General features: G+C 45.4%; 1 protein-coding gene across 2 annotated transcripts in view; it reads left to right on the top strand.

Moving 5' to 3' along the window:
• Positions 1-19,855, top strand: part of usp43b (ubiquitin specific peptidase 43b) — a 52,915-nt gene extending 33,060 nt beyond the window's left edge. The window contains exons 7-16 of one of the 2 annotated variants that reach the window (XM_035614781.2): positions 4,699-4,861; positions 7,082-7,193; positions 11,265-11,368; positions 13,174-13,251; positions 13,337-13,463; positions 14,356-14,698; positions 14,886-15,044; positions 15,550-15,723; positions 16,128-17,255; positions 17,982-19,855. In XM_035614781.2, the coding sequence (XP_035470674.1) occupies positions 4,699-4,861; positions 7,082-7,193; positions 11,265-11,368; positions 13,174-13,251; positions 13,337-13,463; positions 14,356-14,698; positions 14,886-15,044; positions 15,550-15,723; positions 16,128-17,255; positions 17,982-17,992 (2,399 nt within the window). In that variant the 3' untranslated portion in view covers positions 17,993-19,855. The other variant, XM_035614780.2, reaches the window with a different exon arrangement.
• Positions 19,856-21,023: the final 1,168 nt, after the last annotated feature.

Consider the following 21,023-nt stretch of genomic DNA (forward strand, 5'->3'; position numbering starts at 1 on the left):
AACGCACGCCGCCATTGACTAGAGCTGCATCGTAGCGCCACAATTTTTTCCTGCTTTGACGTGGATGCACACGCACATCTGTAAACAAAACGTACTTAATGCTTAATGAAACCCCCTGGGAATACACCTCCGCGCATGGGGCCCGAGGGGGGCGCATTAGGAAGCGTACAACTTCGCACACAGCTCCCGTGAGTTACATCTTCCCCCCCGTGCAGATTTATATCTCCATTACAACTGTTTCTCAGCCGGTGATGTAAAATGTGAGCTCAGGGGCACTTGAGTGCATAGTATCCCCTTGTCTCTCACTTTGTGCTGTCAGCAAATAGGTCCTGCTCTGTTGTTCCTCTCTCGCAGGGCCGCGAGTCCCGGCGCTGTGTTAACACCGCTGTTCGATTTGAAGAATGTGACTTTTAGTGCTTTAATTTATGTTGCTCAATGGCCGCACGAAGCCCCCCGCCCTCCTCCCCCTCCTGTCTGTCTACAACAGTCTGGCTGGTCTGCGTGTGGGCTCAAACTAAATTCCCCCTGGGTTCTGCCGGGCCCTGCCTGGCTCTGCCTCCTGGGGTTCATATGGAGAGTCTACAGCACCACAGATTGTCCTGTCAGTCACATTGACTCTGTGAGAATGCAGTTTGTTATCACCTTTAAAAGGAACATCGACGTATTTTAGGGAATGCGCTCATTTGCTGCCAAACTTTGTCACAGATTTAATACATCTCCTCCCACTTCCATTATTCTTTCACTATTATTTTTTTTTACAGGCAAAAGGCTGAATAACCCTAATGTGATGGGATTCTTCACAGTCAACATTAGCATGTTCTGTTACTTGATGTAAAACCCTATGTTACTTGTCTAATTGATTAATATTCCAACAGCTTCCCTCAAATGACAGTTAAAATCCTTCTTTTTATTCCCAATTAAAAGTACGTACAAGTGCAGCATATGAATATTCTATGCCTCACTGTTTGTGATTGGTGAAAGCTATAAAACCGAAATAGCGTACGATTTCAAAAAAGTTGTACTGTTTATTATACAGTGTGGCACCATGGAAATTGTAATCCCTGTCTTTTCTGCTGCTGCTAAATTCAAAAGGTCCTCTGACCCTCAATCAACTCTCCATAAATGATGAGGGCTTGCAGATGATGATAAAGTCAATGCGTGCACAAAACGTGTGGTGAAATCTGAGGGTAACCCCGTGTTATTATGCTTCACTCTGTGGTCCGTTTCCTTGATGAATGAAAACCACTTGATTGATTGAATTTTTCCCTGGCACCTATTCAGTGAATGTCAAGGTACTCACAGATTAGATTTAACACCTCCTGATGTAAACGGCTGCTATAGACTAAGAAAAGCTCTGTTCACTGTCTATATAAAAAAATATATATATATATTTATGTAGGCTCGTTCTAATCAGACACCTGACCGGACTATCAGCCCTTCACTCATGATGGAGTCGCAGACACGTTTTGAACATTACTTTGTCAATGGATTATAGAATTTTTTCGAGCTATAGAGGTTTACATTAATAACAAGAAGGATGCTGGGAGAGCGCATACCTTCGCCGAAGCTAACGCCCTATCCCGCCCGTGATAAAGAACAAAATCCCGCACGCCTCCGTTTAGGGCACATGGGTTCATTCTTGGTTCAGTAGGTTTTTTTTGCGTAATCCTGCTGACAAACAGACGGCGAGGAAAACATAACCTCCTCGGCGGAGGTAATTAAAAATGCTGTTCTTGCTGTTCACAAGAGTCATCTGAGAGAAAAAGTCTTCTCCGTGTGGGATTTGGGGATGCACCGTCAGAACGGAATAAGCATTATATCACTGGATGGAGCGCTGGTGCCAAGGCGGAGACTTGAATATGGCATCTCCTGCCAAATCAGATTTGGAAAGACAATTGGCTTTCACAGTTAAAGATCCATTTCACATTCTTTTATCTCTGTTACCAACACAGAGCCCCCTCGTTCATTCATCGCCCAGTTTTCAAGAGATCATCTCTCCGTTTGTCAATAATCTTCCGGGCTGTTTATTGTGTGCATGTGATGTGCAGCGGAGACCACCGTGAGGTTAACTCATTTGAGCTTTACTCCAACTTTTTTTTATCCATTGCTGCGACAATGGAACTTTCCCTTTTCGTTGCCTCCTCGAGGATTGGAGGTCGTTCGGATATATATTCAAATATCTTGAATATTTGTGGATTGAGATGATATTAGTACAGACATTCATGTTTTATAGAGGAAGAATCTTCCTGACTTTGGCGATCCTTAGTTTTTCTCCAAGGCCAACATACTGTATGGTTGGGGGTTTTGAGAAGAAATATCTTGACAGCTAGTGGTTGGACTGCTATGAATTATTATTACTCTGGTTTTACAATTTCAATCTACCTAATACTTTTATGACCAAACGCCCAAAGTCCCATTTGCCTCAGCTGTACTTCAGTGCTTGGTCATAATAGGCGATAATAGGCCCTCACCTGAATGTTCTAGAAATGTTCCTGCTGTTGTGAATAAGTCGGACAAACTGACTTTATATGTGAACGGCAAACTCCGGGAAAAATGTCCCGATCCATGTCTGAAAACTGTCTCTTTTCCTTTTGGCAAGGAAGACTAGTGCGTCGCATCCTCAGTCCATCAACGTTTAGACTACTGATGTGTTATGTAACATTTAAAAATGAATATATGCATTAGACAATCGAAATGAACGCAGACAGCGTTTAACCTCCATTTTTGACTGCTCCTGAGCAGACACTAGGGCTTTAGTGTTGTGGGGGGGGGGGGGTGTTACTGTAGCTGTGGGCAGAGTCGATCCCTTGAGGGGCAGAGGTGTTTAATTAGGGGCTGTTTATTCTGACTCAGCCTGTGAGTCTGTTTGACGGGATGCTGAGTTCTCAGGCTTCCTGCGGTTTCCCAGGATCACGCTCTGGCTTTTTGATGATAAGAGGATTTTATCAACAGGTATGTCGGCAAAACAAACATAGCTTTGGATGTGGTGTTAAAGTGTGTGTATGGTACACATTTTCTAACTGGTCGCAGTGTTTCCCCTACGTTGGCTGCTTTGGTTTTTAATTGTTTTGTTTTTTCAATGGGAAAACTGCCATCAGCAGCAGACCCGCCGGCGACGTCGCCGCTATTGCCGTATTGTGTCGGGTTGATACTTTGGCACGACTTTTAGATGTTTGGGGTCGACTCCTGTCGGAACGCCTAACGAACACTTAACTCCTTTGTGTGGAGAGGAGCTAAGACAAACATGGCGAGGCAGAGGAGAAGAGAGGAACTTGACCATAAATGACTCGCTGAGGTGAAGTGAAGCAAGTGCACGTGAACTAGGTGAATGACATAAATGTAGCATTTGGGGTTGTTTCTTTTCCTTTGGTCCATTAGTCAGCTCCCCGAGCCAATCGTAGAGGAAGCACCGGGTTGTGCCTTTTTTTCCAGTGTAGCTGTGGGAATTGTTCAATAGGCCGACGCACATACAGTCCACAAGCATAGACACACACAACTCATACCTCCACCATTATTCCTCCTGTAAACAATTTTAAAAAAGTGAAAGGAGGTGCATTTTATGACATCTGCTCAAAAAAGGTTGATCTAATGAGCGAGGTAAGAAGTTTGTCTCCTAAATCTTGAATCTCGGCGGGACGGGCCAGGGGGTGACCCTCTGCGTTTTACTGCCGTCTCGTCAGCGTCTTCCTCTGGGCTTTCAAAAGGAGATTGTCCTCCGTTAATCACTGCCGCCGTTGGCAGAGGTCGCCGCTCATGTAAAGCACGGTGCCCCGACTTGAAGCGGCTTTTCATCACTCGCTCGATTAGAACCACGTTAATAAATGTGAGGCTGCGCGGGCTTGTCGTCGCGCTCGTCCTCGGGGGGTCAAGACACTGCGATCGGAGTTTTGAAGTCAACGCTCTGGGTGGGCGCACGGGTAGACTTTGATTAGTTCTGGACAGGTCTCGCCCTGCACGCGCGCCACAGCGCCATGTCCTCACACCCCGGTCATTTCTGCAGGAGGAAGGATGCGCTAACCCGGTGACTCGATGCTTTGCGAGGATCTCGGTGGCGGCGCGCACAGCAGTGGCGTATTTCTGTATCGGTGATGAGTCGATGCGCCTCAGAGGTCGTCACCTGGGCGACCAGAGCGCACGTCCGCTGACGTCACCGTACACCAGGGCTCGCGCGTCGGCCTTTTTTTTTTTTCTTCTTCTTCTTTTTCCGCTCGGTCGGTTCGCACTCGTCTGTGTAGGTAGTGAGGGTAACAGGAGAGGGGAGAGGTAGCTGCCTGGCACCCCACCAGGACAGGATGTGGAGCAGAAGCTGCATCAGATAACGCCTCCTGCTGAGAGTGCAGGCAGCCATTGGTCCATCTGTTCCCCCCCCCCCCTCTGAATCACTGCTCCCCAAATAGAAAGCTGCTGTCTCGCCACTTTACACATCTTAACTCTCCTCCCCACTCCTTCCTCTGTTAGAGGTGTTAAGTTTAATGATGACATTTTTTCGGGGTATTTGAAATCGGTTCCTTCTGAGGGGGAAAATGTGAAGTATCACGCTGCTTTAAGATATCTACGCAAAAGTAAGCGGTGTGCCAAAAGGGTGTGAAATTGGTATTTGATTAGCATCAGATTTGTGATCTTATCTCTGGTTTTCTCATTCCTTTGTGCTCTCGTCCCTCCTTTGGCTGTCTCCCGTGTCCTCCGCCCCTCCACCAGGGTACCACCACAGCCTGCCGTCGTCCCCATACGCCACCGGTCCTGAAGGTCAGAGGTTACCTCCGTCTGGTACGCTGTCGTCAGAGTTCCTCAACCAGGGCGTCCCGGTCAAGATTCTGCTGTTGGTGTGCAACGCTGCGGGGGCAGGCCAACAGGCTGTGAGGTGAATAACGTCCGCTGACCCCTTCGGGAGACCCCGTTCAATCATAACGGTCGCATGGGAAGTATGAAGTGACACCGATTGATCGACATGCATGCAGATCAGGGCTGTTTTCAGAACATGAAATATGTCTGTGTATGCACTTGAAACAAGTATGATAGTCTCATAATAACTATTATTCTAATTTTGTTTGAAACCGGGACAGTTTGATTGTGAACGTTGAAAACTGGGACATTTCAGTGTTTCCCAGATATCTGTCGGGTCTCGGGACACCCGGCTCGAGACCGGGTCAATCCCGGACGAAATGGGACATACTGTATGGTTACCATAGTTACAGTGGCAAACTTGTCATGTTATGACGTCCTGAAATCACTGTCTCATAAAAGTGGAGCAGACCAATTGAAAAATACAAACCTTTAAGCGGAAATGTCATATTTTAGCATGACATTATGTTTTTGTACCATATTTAGTCAAACTGAGTTTTAATCCAACTGACCCTTTGCATTAGCATTGACTGACACAAGCTCATGCTCATAGAATCTGCGAGGACAAAATCCACAGTCAACAACTAGCAAGGAAGACGCCTGCTTTTGTGAAACTGGAGATTTTCCGAGCGGTACAGCACTGCACACTTACCATCAATCCGTGGCCGTTGTGACTTGATTGTCCGTCAAGGTTGTTCTTTGGTTACGCCACTAACAGCCTCGAATCAAGCGTAAGGTCAGTGTGCAGTATTTCAGTCCACATGTTTGAATCCTGGCAGAGCACACCAAGGTCACGTTCGCCTCCCCCTTAGAGAAGGACTCGCATCTCACTCAGCTCCGGATCAAACGACTGGGGAATCTGACATCTGGTGCGATGTAGGGATTTCATTAGACGGCCGTCTCCACGACGGAGTCCACAGAGATCAATATGGGGGAGTTCACCAACACGCGCGTGACAACGGCCAATTCCATCCACGAGGGTCGGCGTCTCACTTTCTCCTTCAAACGCCTCTCAGCCGATGATCAAACCACCAGCCGATCTCCCTCTCGTCAGATGACAGCTGGAGGACTCGTCTGTGCCAAGATAATGACATTGGAGTCACATTCTCTTCTCTCGCTCCGGATCTCTGTAGGATGGCATCACAGGGACATTTCTTCAACAAACAAAAAAAAAATCAGCAAAGTGCGAAAGCTCCCAGTGTTGTTGGTTTATTTCAAGTGCGAAAGTGATAGATACAGCAGCGTCGAGGGGAATTAAATATGTTCGCTGTTTTTTTTTTGTTGCATTACTTCAATTGGAATGTTCACAGATTGATGACATGTCCACATCTGTGGAGGCAGGTGGAAAATAAATCGCCTATAGCCTAGCCTCAGAAGGTGAATTCAGACGTGGATGGATATAATAGATTCTCCCTTGATGATCCCTTCAGAAGACTCTGTTTAGAAGGATATATAAGAAGTCAGACTTCGTCACTGTGTTCATTTTGAAGTTGTTTACACCAGGTAACCTACAACAACAATGGAAGAGTTTTGTCTCTTGCTCCTGAACAGTTTCCAATTTTAAAAATAGTCATTTTAAGTCATTTTCTGCCCCATTTTCTTGTATATATTTTCTTTTTTCGCATCATGGTCAGGCAGTCACCATTGAACGGTGTTATCATCCAGCCGGATTTATTCTGAGCTACTCCATGATATCTACCTATGATCTAAAGTGAAATACTATCAGGATCTGTTTGGTATTGTTTTATTTCTAAATCTGCACAAATCTTAATCTAATACAATTTTTAAAAAGCCTTATTTTTTTATTCATTATCCTTAGTTTTCCCACTATTTCATCTACAGATGTCACTGTGTATGTGCCTCTCCTTGTGCACATGCTTGCTCACAGGCTCTCGCGCTAATGAATCTTAACCGTTCAACAGAGGGCTGCCCTCAATTAAATGAGAATTATAGTAAATGTGTTATGATTTTAAATGGTGGCTGTCCCCCCTCCGCAGCAGTTATTTTCCTCTGCTTATTATCTCCCCCTGTCCTCCCATAAAGAGGCTGTAATGAGAATTCTGCTGTAATGCCGATGGTGTCCGTAAATAAATATTTACATCACAATAGAATGGGATACGCCGACGTGCGAACTCGCCACAGCTCTTGTGGAGCGGTTGAGTAGGGGAGTTGCGATGAGTCGCCATTTTAAAAAAAGTGCACGTGTTAACACTAAAACACTCATCTGTGCCCGTTTCAGGTTCGGCCCTCCGTTTCTAATGAGGGAGGACCGGTCTATTTCCTGGGACCAGCTGCAGCAGAGCATCCTCAGCAAACTTTATTACCTGATGATCAACGGAGCCCAGGCACAGGTACCGGCCACCTTCTCGTATCTAACCATGTGATGGTCTACCGTTTCCTTTCTCTCCCGCTGGCAGAGAGTCATTGACTCTCACGCAGACTCTTTAGCGCAGCAGATGCTTAAACCCATGCCCTCCAGTCAAAGCCCGTCAGCCGACTGGTAATGGTCCGCTCACGAAAATAAACACGAGACACAATTAAAACTCCACTGCCGCTGCCAATTAATGGAGTGGGGTGCGGGAGTGGGATAGAAAAAAGAAAAAAAAAAGATAGTCTTCATTCCAAAACATAAATCTGTAAATCTGCAGCAACGGCTACCACGTCAGCCACAGTGGGGATATTCATATTTATTTAATTTGCATTCGCTGCAACTACAACCATGATAGACTGGACTGTAGATATGATACGCTGGTGCATGAAGCTTGGAAAACGTGTTTATATATATATATATATATATATATTTTATACGAGGGTGCATCAGCTGGGGTCTGCACGGTGGTGTAGTGGTTTTTGCATGTTCTCCTCGTGCCTGCGTGGGTTCTCTCCGGGTTCTCCGTCTTCCTCCCACCGTCCAAAGACATGCGGATTGGGGTTAGGGTTAATCGGAGACTCTAAATTGACCATAGGTGTGAGAGTGAATGGTTGCCTGTCTCCGTATGTTGCCCCTAATGGATAAAGCGGTGTAGATAATGGATGGATGGATGTATCAGCTGGAGGCAGAGAGGGGAACATGTTCCTTAGACGTGTTTATTGGCTCGCGACAGAGTAAAGCGTGTCCACACAAAGAGAAGGGACAAGAGCTCCGAGCACCGGCTGGAGGCCTGAGTGGCATTGGTTTGCCTCGTTGCCCGGGCTGGAGCGTCACACCAGTGTCGGGTTGGCACAGGTTCTGGTGTTCTATAGCGCACATGTGGCGTATGTGTTCCCCTTCATTTAAGGCATTTGTTTCACGGTCTCTGCAGACTTGACTGCTTGGCCTTGAACCCGTGGCAGTTGCAGGGGGGAAACCAGTGAAGACTCGACACACAACAGTGCTGATTTCCCATGGCTCGTCAGATCATTCCATCTTACATGTCAATAAAGCTTTAATTCATTTTGCACCCGTCTGATTTCCAAAGCACATCATTATATGTTAGCATATATATTGCAGGGTGTGCGAATGAGACTGAATGAGTGAGAAGCGGAGTCGTGTGCCCCGTCATGTCCACGTCCATGCGTGGATAAAAAGGAAGCATGTTTACTCCGCCGCTGACGGCGCCCCTGCTGTTTGTCACTGTCACATCAGTTATTTGCTTCGCTGACGCCGAACGATTCCCTTTTCCCGCCTGATTTGGTTTGCTCTGTTGCACCGTGCACGGGCCTGTGTTTCCTGCGTTACTTACAACTGTGTGCAGCAGCGCTTGTAGGTGGAATCTGGTTACCAGCCTGCTGCGGATTCCTCAGGGCTCTTTCTCTCAGAGATAGCGTTTTCAGTACCTCCGTCGGAGACCTGCGGCCTCCTGCGTGCCCCGTGGTGTCAGACGTTTAATTAGACTCGTAGAGCAAAATCTGTCTGCTCGAGACGACTCTCGGAGCAGGTGTTTCACTCTGAATCGTTCATCTCAACCGGATCTTGTAGTCGCCCCGCGCCAACGAATTCCACTCGCGTGCGGATTTCTCCGCGCCAGCAAAGATGCAATTCGAAGAAAGGAACACAACCTCTCTCAGGCGTTTTCCTCCCGCTGCCGCCGATTGACAACTTGATGATAAAAGTGCCGGGCAAAGCAGACTTTGCAGAGTAATATCGCCACGCCTACTTGTCTACAGATCTTAAATGACAGTCAGATGACCATTAGCACACACGTTCTCGGTGCAAACTCTGAAATGGACTGCTTTTTATAGTCAGGGGACCCTGAACGTGTTAGATCAAGTATGTGGAGCTTTTTAGTACAATGGAGAAAAAGGTGTAGTACGTGTGGTAAGTGCCGCACAGTATTGGCCCCGCATGTCGTCTACAAATCCACTGTACACAAATACACAACATAATGAAACACTGTGCTCCTTGCGTGGGCTGTAATTGGAGATCTTTTGCCTTGTCGGGCACAAACAATGGCACAAACATTCCCCACCTCGCGCCAGCCTCACTGAACACACAAAAAAAAGTCATTCACCTTGGTCGAAAGCGGAACCGAGGGATTTTCTCACGGGGGAACATTACAAGCCCTCTGACGGGATGCCGCCGTTCATTTTCACAGGTTCTCTCTCGCCCCGTCTTCTCGGCAGTCACCCTGACGGGGGGGGGGGGGGGGGGGGTCGACCCCGTTCATCTCGTTAACGGTCTAAACATACTTGATATCATACTAAAAGGCTTATGTTGTCGAAAGCCCACATGTCCTATAGTCAAAGTGTGGCGCGGTGTGGCCTCTCCTGAAATACCTGCTGAATCCTTCCGTTGAAGCTCTGCAAATACCTGTGGAATGTGTGGAAACGTGCGGATCATGTTTTACAGGAACTTTCCCCTCGATATTTAAAACAATGTTTTGCGGCGGGGGGGGGGCTCCTCGGGTGGTCTTCACATGTTCGCACAGGCCTTTCACTGGAACGCACACTGACCCTGACAACCAAAAGAAAAGTCACCGTGTCATGCCTTTCAGTTGTATGACAAATGAAAAGTTGATTGGCTTGGCGCCACCGGGAGGTTTGATGCCTGCAGTGTCCATAAACACCTGCTGTAGAGAGGACAATATCGCCTTCATATAATCTGTATGCGTACAACTTTACTCAAGCAGTTTTCATGCCGTATTTCAACTGACTGGCTTCTTGTGATACTGATACTTAAGAAATAATATTACAGTATATTGCATATGTGAGCCAGTAAAGTCCGAGGTATGGTGCAGCTGCCCCCAACGGGCATGTCTTCATCATATGAATATTTCCAGGAATCAGCGGCCTGCTTTGCTGTGCTCCTCCTGCCGACGGCAGCTACACACCGGAACAACAGGAAATCACTTTCATTTCTGCAAAAGCGCTCTATCATTTTCCAAAGCGCCTCCAATCTAAGGGAATCTTTTGAATATATCAAACGTGGAGAAAAAGATATATCGCCGCCGTTTTTTTCTTTCACATTTCTCCTGATTCAATTATCTGTAAGTCTATTCATGTGTTTTGTCTCTGCGAGATGAAACTTTTCGAGGCTTTTTAGAGAAAAAAAGACCTTGCTCTGCTCTCGGCTCCGCGTCGAGGTGCTGCATGTTGATTCTGACGGAGCTGCTGTGAGCTCAAAATGTCTGGTGCAGGTCTCGGGCCCATATTTCATGGTGGCCCACTTTGTACTCCTCCGGTCTGCACACAGCAACATTATCAACGTTAAATATATCCCTCAGTGTGCACGAATGTGTGCCAATGTTTATTTAAGCCCACTCTGGCTGGTTTCTGGGATCGTTTTTGAACAAGATGAGAGAAATGTGGGGCATGCATGCGCCGAAACCAATAGCAGCCACGGAAATTGTTTTTTAAACAGTGTTTGTTGTAAACACATGATTTATATCATCAGGGAAACTTATTTATGTACAGTGCATGCTGCTGTGTGATGTTTCGAGCGGTCCGGCCACAGTCATGCGCAGAAGATCCTCTGGTTTGATTCTTTTTTTCACGTGGGGTAAAAATGTTTTACTTTTGTTTAGGCTTTTTTGTCATCCAGATGTAGCTGCAGATCCATGGGGTACAAAAGAAATCCCTGATGCCTCCTTGGGTTGTTCAGCCTAACTGTAGTTGGGACTGCCTTAGTTAGTAGATTACCTGGAATCAACAGGATATGTTGTGAAAAATCCTTGATCTGGGTCTGGATCCCACCCAAAATTGAATCACCGGTGACCATGGCTTGGACCTATCTCTGATCAAGTTTCCATGCGAATTTGGTCCATAGCTTTTCGAGAACAAACAAACGGAACAAATCGCACAACCTCCTCGGTGAGGCAATACAGCTTTTACAATCTCCCATGAAACTATGTTTAAAAAGAGCACGTGTTGCACTGAAGCGTTTGAATATCCCTGCTGTCCGCGGCTTTACGGCGTTCTTTTCTGGTTTGCTCCGCTTTTTTCAGAACACCAGGGTGCTGTTCAACATCCGCGTGGTGGGAGGATCAGCGTTTTACAGCTACCTGTCACCGCAGGACGGGCGACCACTCTACCACCCTGCTGTGGACAGGTGAGCGGGCCGACAGCACGCAACACGTCGAATCATCTGCCTTAGCTTCGCGATAGGACCCACAGTTGCAGAGTCGTGTTGTGCCAAATAAATGTGAATAACCATTCATGCAATTAAAGGCCCTGCGTCCTTGATTCAAGTGAGCCTGACAGCGATGTCATTGGACACATCTTTGAGTAGATACATACTATTTCCTCTGCAGGTGCCAACACAGAGAGCAAGCAGCCCCGAGTGACTGGACACTGCATTTTCCTGTTATTGGCCGAGAGGGTTATTAGATTATTGTAAATGCGTTCTTTTGTCATGGGATTACTCGTATTATGCACAAAACACTGAAATGACCCAACGTTCCCACGAGCTCATTCAAATTTGATCTGATATAATCGATTGTAATGCGATTTAAATCTGCTCTAATCTAATCGAATAAAGCGTTTCTGGAGAACTACAGGCATGCAGCCAGTTTCTGGAGACGTTTCGACAAAACGACACGTTACACGTACACCGGTTTTGTATTTTGCTGATTGAATCTTTGTATACAGATGTCATGAAGCCAATGGTATATTCATAATCTTCCTTTTATTATATTTCACACCAACTGGTTTTACAGCAGCGTCTGAAATGTGCAAAAATTGTCGGCCCCGCTCACGAATGCACTTGCAAAAAGGGGAATCGCTGTTTCGAAGCGGCATTTTGGCTTGGGTCTTGAAGGGACTTCCATTTGTGAAGTCGCTAAGAACAGTACATTCATTCGATGAATGGTGCTGATGGGGGCAAATGCCTTTTTGAAATCTTTTGAAATGTAAATGTACAGCGCACTGTTTCCTAGAGACTAATGTAATGATGGTGTTTGATTCAGAAAAGTGCTCTGTCCCCAAGTCAACCCTCATCAAACGGTACAAGAATGTATCTGTGAGGGCAAAGTGTTTCAGTGCACAGTGTCTGTGTGTAATGTCATGTGACATCACTGTTTCTTTGAAAGGACATATGACCAATATCTATTTAAAATTGACTTGACTTGCTTTAGTCAGATGCTTGAATCGCTTTGGTGATGCCATGACTTTTACTCTAGCGCCACCATGAGGTTGGCTTTTATGATTTTGAGAACATGGAAAGCTCAGCATCAGCATGTTGGCATTGTCAGTCCCAAAATATTTATTATATATTATATATATTCATATATATTCAATGAGCATTAATGTCCTTTCTTGAAATTGGAAATAGTAGTTTGAAAACATGATCTTACAATTAGATCTCATGAAGATAATGAGATGTGATCTTATTTTCTTATTTTCAGGTGATTATATCATAATTGAAAAGGAATAATTAATAATTAAATTAATTTATAATTTATGCCAATAGATCCCCCCTATTCCTACACACTGGACCTTTAAGTTATGGTTGCTTTAACGATATCCATAGAGTTTACCTTTTATATTGTATTTATATTGTAAGTACATTTCACTCATTAAAACATCCCACACTACATCCCTAATACCCCCCCATCCCAACACACACACACACACACACACACACACACACACACACACACACACACACACACACACACACACACACACACACACACATCCATCCAGTGTTACCTCAAGATGCTTATCATACAAGTCATCGCTCTCTGTGCCCAAGATATAAAGCATCCGTGCTTTGTAAATTAATGTGGTAACGTTGACACCCAGTGGCTAAAAAGCATCAACACATGTGCTTTACCATAAGACTGATGAAGTTGCTGGTCCTGTACATTTACTGCCAATGTCTCTCTCAGTCAGTTTTGTCCTGGTGTCTTTTAGGGCTCTGAGGCTCTGCAGCTCAGGAGGACCTCCCCACGTGAAGCTCATCATCGAGTGGGAGCACAGAATCAAGGACTGGTCAGTGCGTTTTATTATGACAGACCACCACACGCTCTCTTCCCTCTTCCATTTTGCTCACCCTGACCTAAATCCACTGTCACAGCCTGTTTGGGAACATTCAAGAGGAGGTGGTGAAGGATGCAGAGAGCGTGAGAAGTCAGCAGCAGCATGTCCAACAGTACAGCTGCACCTTGGACGACTGCTTCCAGCTCTACACCAAAGAGGAACAGGTGAGTCTGTAAGACTGTTGTCACAGAGATCTGCTACCTGCATCAACCGGTCTGTGCTGCTCTTATACCAATTAGGACGTGTGTTTATTGCATAGGAAGCAAAAATATATAAAGTTAAAGAAACATATCACATTTTTTTTACAGTTGGTTACAACCTCCATCAGTCCAAACAGTCCTCTGTAGCAAAAACATGAACAAAAATGTAATTGTGATAAAAATGATTCATGTCATTTGAAAAAGATGAGGTCATCAAATGCATTAAAGCCATGAGTTGTTGTCCACAGTTGAAGCCACAATAACTGCTGTTTTGCCGTTTGTGTGCGACATGGCAGCTGTTGTTCACTCGTGTCACCACACAGTGGCGCTGCAGACATGAGGGACACTGCTGTCAGTCTGTACTGACGTTTACAGCAAATGTTTCTCGATGAACCAACTAATCAACACTTAAGTCTAAATGGGAGAACTTTAGTTGCCACACACACACACACAATGTGATAAAATTGCCTCTCACTGTGGATTCACAATATGAGCTATATCACACTTGTGATAAATGACCTTATTAAATGTAACAACTCATCATTGCCCATGACGGTAATCAGTGGGACGTGGCAAAAAAAAGTGTACAAAAAGCAGTAACTATGACAACAGCTACAACATACTTCCTGTTCCAAGTAAAACGGAACTTTGCTCACGCAAAGGAACTTTGAATTTAAATTTCTAGTCACACACCATTTCCAGGAACGTGATTAATGGGAACAAGGAAATCAAAGGATCTTCGGCTTTTGATAAATGAGGAAGAGTGATTTTTTTTTTTCAGGCTGTCAGTCTGATAAAGAGTTATGCAGTCTGCTGTTCTCCTCGTCTCCCGCTGTCTGCCTCTCTTCTCCACCAGCTTGCCCCAGATGATGCCTGGAAGTGCCCGCACTGCAAGCAGCTGCAGCAGGGCATGGTGAAGATGAGCCTGTGGACGCTCCCGGACATCCTGATCCTGCACCTGAAGCGCTTCAGGCAGGTGGGCGAGCGGAGGAACAAGCTCACCACGTTCGTGCATTTCCCGCTGGCAGGCCTGGACATGAAACCTCACATGGTGAGCCGCAACCACAGCATTCATCAGCTCCCTCTCCAGCCTGGGTGGAAGCAGTCCCGCCGCCCCGACGCAGCTCCCCCTGACTACCTGTACGATCTGTATGCCGTGTGCGACCACCATGGAGGCATGCACGGTGGACATTACACAGGTCTGAAGAACTTCTGAGGACTCACCTTTATGATATTAATACACTTATTTATAAAGTATCTTTTAAAATAAATACTGTTTTGAAAAGTATGTAGACGGTGAATTTTAAAGGGACCCAGGGCAGTCCCCTGGGGCACCCCATTTCTGTCATTTACTTCAGTAACACTGGCAGTTGTCTGTGATTTTAGCCTTCTGTAGGAACTCGGTTGACGGCCAGTGGTACAGCTATGACGACAGCAGTGCTGAGCCGGTTCCGGAGGGGGAGGTGTGCACACGTGGAGCCTACATCCTGTTCTATCAGAGGAGAAACACCATCCCGCCGTGGTCCGCCAGTTCCTCGGTTACTGGTTAGTCCTTTCAAATTCTCAGCGGCAGCAGCTGGTTCAGTCGGGAACAGTCCGGTGAAATGCGCATTAAATCCTGCTGACAAAATATAGCATTCTTTAATTTCGGTCGGCCTTCGTTGTTTAATAGGCTGTTTCTCATCGGCATCAGTGAGCATTTATTTAATGGGATCTCAGTAATTGGTTTTAGCCAATAAATGAGGTTCTCTCTCGCTGTTGTTGTCAAAGGTCTCAATTTCCTGGAGTCAGAGAAACATTGATCTCTTGGTGTAATGAGGGTATTAATGAATTCATGGAAATGCTGATGGGACTATGCGATAACATCTTTCATTCTGCTGTGTGAATGCAGGATTTCTTTTCCTCACCATGACTTTTGAAAGGGGAACTATATGCAGCTGATGGAAGGCTTCCTTTTATAGGTGTGCGTGTTCATGCCTGCCTGTGACTTGTTTGACTAAATAGATAGAATCCATTCACTTTTGGATCACTCATTTTTTTTCTTTTGCAGGTTCCACCAGCTCGTCCACCTCTGATCACTGGCTGGTCCGGCTGTCGGGGGGCAGTAAGAGGGGCAGCGTGGTGTCCGGAGGACCCACCCCTGCAGCACCAGGGCCCACACAGGCTCCAGATTCTCCTGAGCTGCCAGTGTTTGGAGAGGAAGCCCCCAAAACCGTGGAAACAAGTAGGTGTCTGGAGGAGTATGGTTTAGTTTCACTTGAAGCCACTGCTATATGTATTTTCAATTATAAGTTGATTTGGCGACACTAACAGCAACACTCATAGAGCCGCGGAAAAGCAACTGGTGTGTCTCGTTTACAGGAGAAACAAACTTACATTCTGTCGTTAAAATAAATAAGTCAGTCAATAATAATTGTGACCTCAATCTGATGCTATGCTGCAAATGGTGCAGGGCCCAATAAAGTTTGCAGGGGAGTGTGAGGTGCACAGATTGTCATGCAGAAAAATTAAGTTTAGACCACATTTTGATGGTCCTTACCAACTTCTGTCACAAATAATTTGCATTTTTTGATGCAAAGCAGCAGGTAATATTGGGTCACAATTCGCGTATCATGTCTTTTCCTGCAGACGGGTTCGAGGCCAAGCCATTTGTCCGTGGGACCCAAGGCAGGAGTGTCAGCATGAGATCGCCGACTAAGTCCAAGGAGACTCTGAGCAAAGTTCTGCCCCTGCGGTGGTCCTTTGGCTCCAAGGACCGCATCAAACGCCCGACCCAGACCCGACCTGGAGAGCTGGTGGAGTACTTGGAGTCTGGACGCCGGCCACGGTGTACCAAAGACCCCATCGTCGCACTGGTGGCCACGCCACAGCTGAGGACAGCCCAGCGAAGAGCCTTTGACGGAGGACAGGACTGCAGCTCACCGAGCGGCAGCAGCCTCAGTTGTACAGACAGACCCTGCTCCGACACGTGTTACTCCCCAAAACTCCCAGAGGGACAGAGCAGAGCTTGTGTGGAGAGAAACATCAGCCAGGCTGTCAGTAACGGCAAAGCCAGAGATGATTTATCTCTGAGGCAGAGGTCCTCTAAGAGGGCGAGGCAGGACCAGGGCAGGACCCTGGACCTCCAGTTGCAGAGAGGGGCCATTCTAGGGGGTCATATCAGCCACAGTGCACCACCGAGCAGAGACTCCACTCTGAGAAGAACCAAGGTCCAGACAGGGGGGACCTCCAGGGCACAGAGGGACATGTTACAAATGGTCAGTCAACCTGAGGACCGGAGGGGGCAGAGGGCACAGGAGGGTCGCAGCCACGACAGCCTCCTGGCTTTTTTCAAACCTGGATTCATGAAGAAAGACGTTCCGAGGTCACCAAACAAGGGGCGGGACAGGCGTCCGGATGGCCATGGACAACTGGAGAAGCTGGCAGGCAGCAACTTAGCCAAGTTGTCCCTCTCTAACGGGACGCTGACCACAGTGGCACACGGAGAGGGGAAGACCGGCGTCATCCCCAGCGGTGACACCCATAGCCGCAAAGTTCAGCTGGTGAACGGAAAGGCTGGGAATCACGAGGCCGCAGACATACAGCGAGCCCACAGCTCCAGCAACATCCAGACCAAGCTGGATTTGACATTTCGCAGAAGCGCCTCCCTGCAGAGGAACGGCGAACTCGTGGTCCCTCCGGCCCGCCGCATCCTGCTGTCGGACAAGCCCGGCTACGCCACTCTGCAGCGGACGCGCTACAGTACCACCTCCCTGGGTAGGCAAGAACCTGCAGGGCACGCTTAGGCGTAGACAGCGACGCTAGATACACAACTGTAGGACATTTTGAGGCTTTTTCTTTTCAGCTGGTGTCAAAACAAGCACGAGTAGAGCTCAAATATCACTAGTAAAGAGAAAAATAATGTCCACGTATACAGGATTTGATTGGAAGCTCCTGTAATTTAAATAAATGCAGTAAATGAGGTATGATAAGTTGTACTTTATGGAGAGGCCTATCACGATTACTACTTTGTGTTGCACGATATCTTGTCCCAGAAATTATTGCAATAGACAATATTAATATCATTCTTTTAAGACCGTTTTTTGATACTGAATCATGTGAGCTTGGTCGTCCTACAAACTGTGTCCCTGCTGAGAGAAATGTTATCCAAAGTTTTAGAAAAATACTAAGAAATCCATATTTTCTGACATTTTATAGAGCAAACCAGTAATTGATGAATCATACAACGAGAACAGATGATGACAGAAGCAGTGAGACTTGCTGAACTGTTGTTCTTATGTCAACAAACACGCATGTAGACACAATGGCTGTTATTGAGGTCAATAAAAATTATTGAGTTGTATCGCACCTACTGTATGATTTCACTCTGACAAGATAAGACATTGTCTCAGTCGACAGTCGATTTTATTATTATCATGAATATCAATCACAGTGATCACTTCAATGACTGAACCTGTATTTTTTTTTTTTCTTTTTCAAAAGTGCCTCTGTGACAGCCCAGAATGACTTTTGATCACTCGGACCTCTCTTCTGATCTCTACGCTTCGCACACAGAGAAGCGTCCCAGCAAGAGGCACCGCTGGAAAACAACGTACATGTTCTCGCTGCCCCTTCCTAGTACTGTTATGAGTTCTCTACCTGTGTGTGTCTTAAAATGAATCTGTGCAGATGGATTTGCTGAGGAGCAAACCTGCTGTAACGTGATTTATCTTGTCTTGTTTTACGTAGCGGTCTAGTGTTGATATGTGGTTTTATTTTTGGAGTTTATGATCAACATTTGAAATGCAGAGAGTGATCTGGAGACATTGCATGTTTTTAGCCCATTATACTTCATGAATCCAACACCTGTTTGGTAGGTTAAAGTAGTATAAACACTGGAGTCCTTTGTCAGATGATACAGTTTAGAGATGATGGGCTGAAGCATGTCAACTTGTTCTCAAACACTGCAAAAAAAAATGGTATTAACACCTGCACTGTAAATTGGCTGCTGTAACAACACGCACCCCTGCTTTGTCATGTATGATAGTTTTCCTGTTATAATACCAATGCACTTTCTTTAAAAAAAAGAAGGGAAAAAAAGAAATTTGCTAAATGACCGGGACCTGGCATGACTTCAAGTTTCACTGCTGATTAAGGGTCCATTCGACTGAACCATACTTGGCCAAAAGCAGATATTATTCTCAATAATGGTGACAAATGCTTTGACATGACCTACAAATGAAACTCAGATTTACAAATATCTCACACACACAAACACATATATATATATATATATATATATATATATATATATATACACCCATTTGTCACCGTTATTGAGACTAATTTCTCCATTTTTTTTCTTCTCTCTGTTTCAGGTTGTCACGAAAGCTAAAAAAACAGATAGTTAAGGGTGTGTGTGTGTGTGTGTGTGTGTGTGTGTGTGTGTGTGTGTGTGTGTGTGTGTGTGTGTGTGTGTGTGTGTGTGTGTGTGTGTGTGTGTGTGTGTGTGTGTGTGTGTGTGTGTGTGTGTGTGTGTGTGTGTGTGTGTGTGTGTGTGTGGCGCTCAGTTTGAAGCATCTATCTCATTTTGGATGGAATTGATTGACACAAACACGCACACACATATTCTTATTATTTCTCTGCTGCCACATTGATGTGTTGTGTCCTCTGTGATCACTTCTTCTCACGCTCACATATACAGCGTATGAGTAACCACCACAGGTTGAGTCACAATATCTCATGTATATTTAATTCACAGGTGTCAGTTATACTCATTGTTTCTTTATCTGCACCACTTCTGCTTTTTTGTCTGCCGGAGGAAGAAAAGGAGCAAAATGTCAAGGCAACAGAGTTGATGCTAATTTTCCTGCATTTCCACGTCATGATCTGTCTAATTATTTTTTCATTTTGCAATTTCTGTAAACTTGTGCATTACAAATTTGTCACTAGGGATTATTGGGGAATAGAAAAGTGAGAGTCCTGATTGGATGCCTGCACTGTTGCTGTATTCACATTTGTTTCATGTTGTGCCATTTAACATTACTGTTTAACTACTCTACCAAAACGAAATGACTGAAAGTGAAGGATGTTTCTGAGACATTACTTGGGGAAATATGGCTAGATTATATTTTATTATTAACTTTTTTAAAACTCTACATTTTTTTACCTGATGTGTAATTATGTAATTTAAGTACCAGATGAAACTGTATGATTCAGGTTAACTGTATAAGGTCAGATTAATACAGAGTCAATTTGGTTTATTTGAACACAACACACAAAGGTCCCCGTACTGGAATGTGTGTACAGTATAATGTCTGCTTAATGCTGCAAGTTTTATGGGTCGCAAATTAAACACAGAATTTCTCACAAATGAATTCGGGGTTGCTGACTGGTTTATGACAGCATGGGCATTTTCATCTTTTCCTTTGTTTTATACATATTAAAGACTGTCCTGTGCAGTCTGCCCTCGCTTAGTCATTGATTTGTCAAGTGCTTTTTTTTTTTTTTTTTAAATCAACATAAACGACAACATACACATCGACATCAGCGACATAAACGACAATATAAAAAAACAACCAAAATCTAAAATGAGCACTTGAACCGGTTTTTCCTATTTGATAAATGTTTGTGCTCTATTCATTCTTGCGCTTGGGGTAATATCTTTATGGTTGAATGCACTTATTGTAAGTTGCTTTGGACCAAAGCGTCTGCTAAATGAATGTCATGTAATGTAATAGACATCAACAGCAACATCATCTACAACAATAGAAACATCAACATCAACAAAGCTTTATGTTGAGAGGCGGAGAGAGAGAGAGCGGGTGGTGGGTGGTCACTGCAGACTGTCCTCCACAAATACAGACCTTTATTCACATTAAGTGTCTATTATTGGACTATAAAGAGTTACTGCCCCAAATTCTCAAGCACTGTCCTCTCTTCCAACTAAATGACTTCATATGTTGGTTGGGGTTAAGACACTGCCCTTTATGTTGACCAGATAGTCTGTCTCGTGTCGAGCCTCTGCCATCATGCACACAGCAGTTCGACTTGATCCAAACACAACAAGGCTGCGAGGCTCTGAAGAAAAGCATCAACTGAGGCTGCGATGGGGGAGGACGGGAAAAGAAACCGTCCACTAGGTGTCAGCATTGTCAAGGTATAACGACGTCTCCCCTGCCACTGGCGGACATGTCACTATTAAATGCATATGTTAAAAAAAAAGAAAAGGAGAAAAGAAAGAAAGACGACCAAGTATCCCAAATATTTGGCAAACAATGGGCTGTGCGGTGGCATTACAGTAAGAACTAACACACACTCCCTGCTCAACTTCACGTAGAGTTGTGTGTTGTCAGCCTGGTGTACAGTAGTGTGGGGGGGGGGGGGGGGGGGGGGGGCATTCAGTGTGTTTGGGTGTGTGTGTGTAATACACATTAGCATACAGTACATTTATAGATAAATAGATGGAGGGAGGGATAGGTGGATGGACAGATCGAGGGAGGGAGGGAGGGAGGGATAGGTGGATGATAGATGGACAGATAGATA

This window comes from Scophthalmus maximus, chromosome 17 (genome assembly GCF_022379125.1).
Source record: "Scophthalmus maximus strain ysfricsl-2021 chromosome 17, ASM2237912v1, whole genome shotgun sequence".
Taxonomy (NCBI): domain Eukaryota; kingdom Metazoa; phylum Chordata; class Actinopteri; order Pleuronectiformes; family Scophthalmidae; genus Scophthalmus; species Scophthalmus maximus.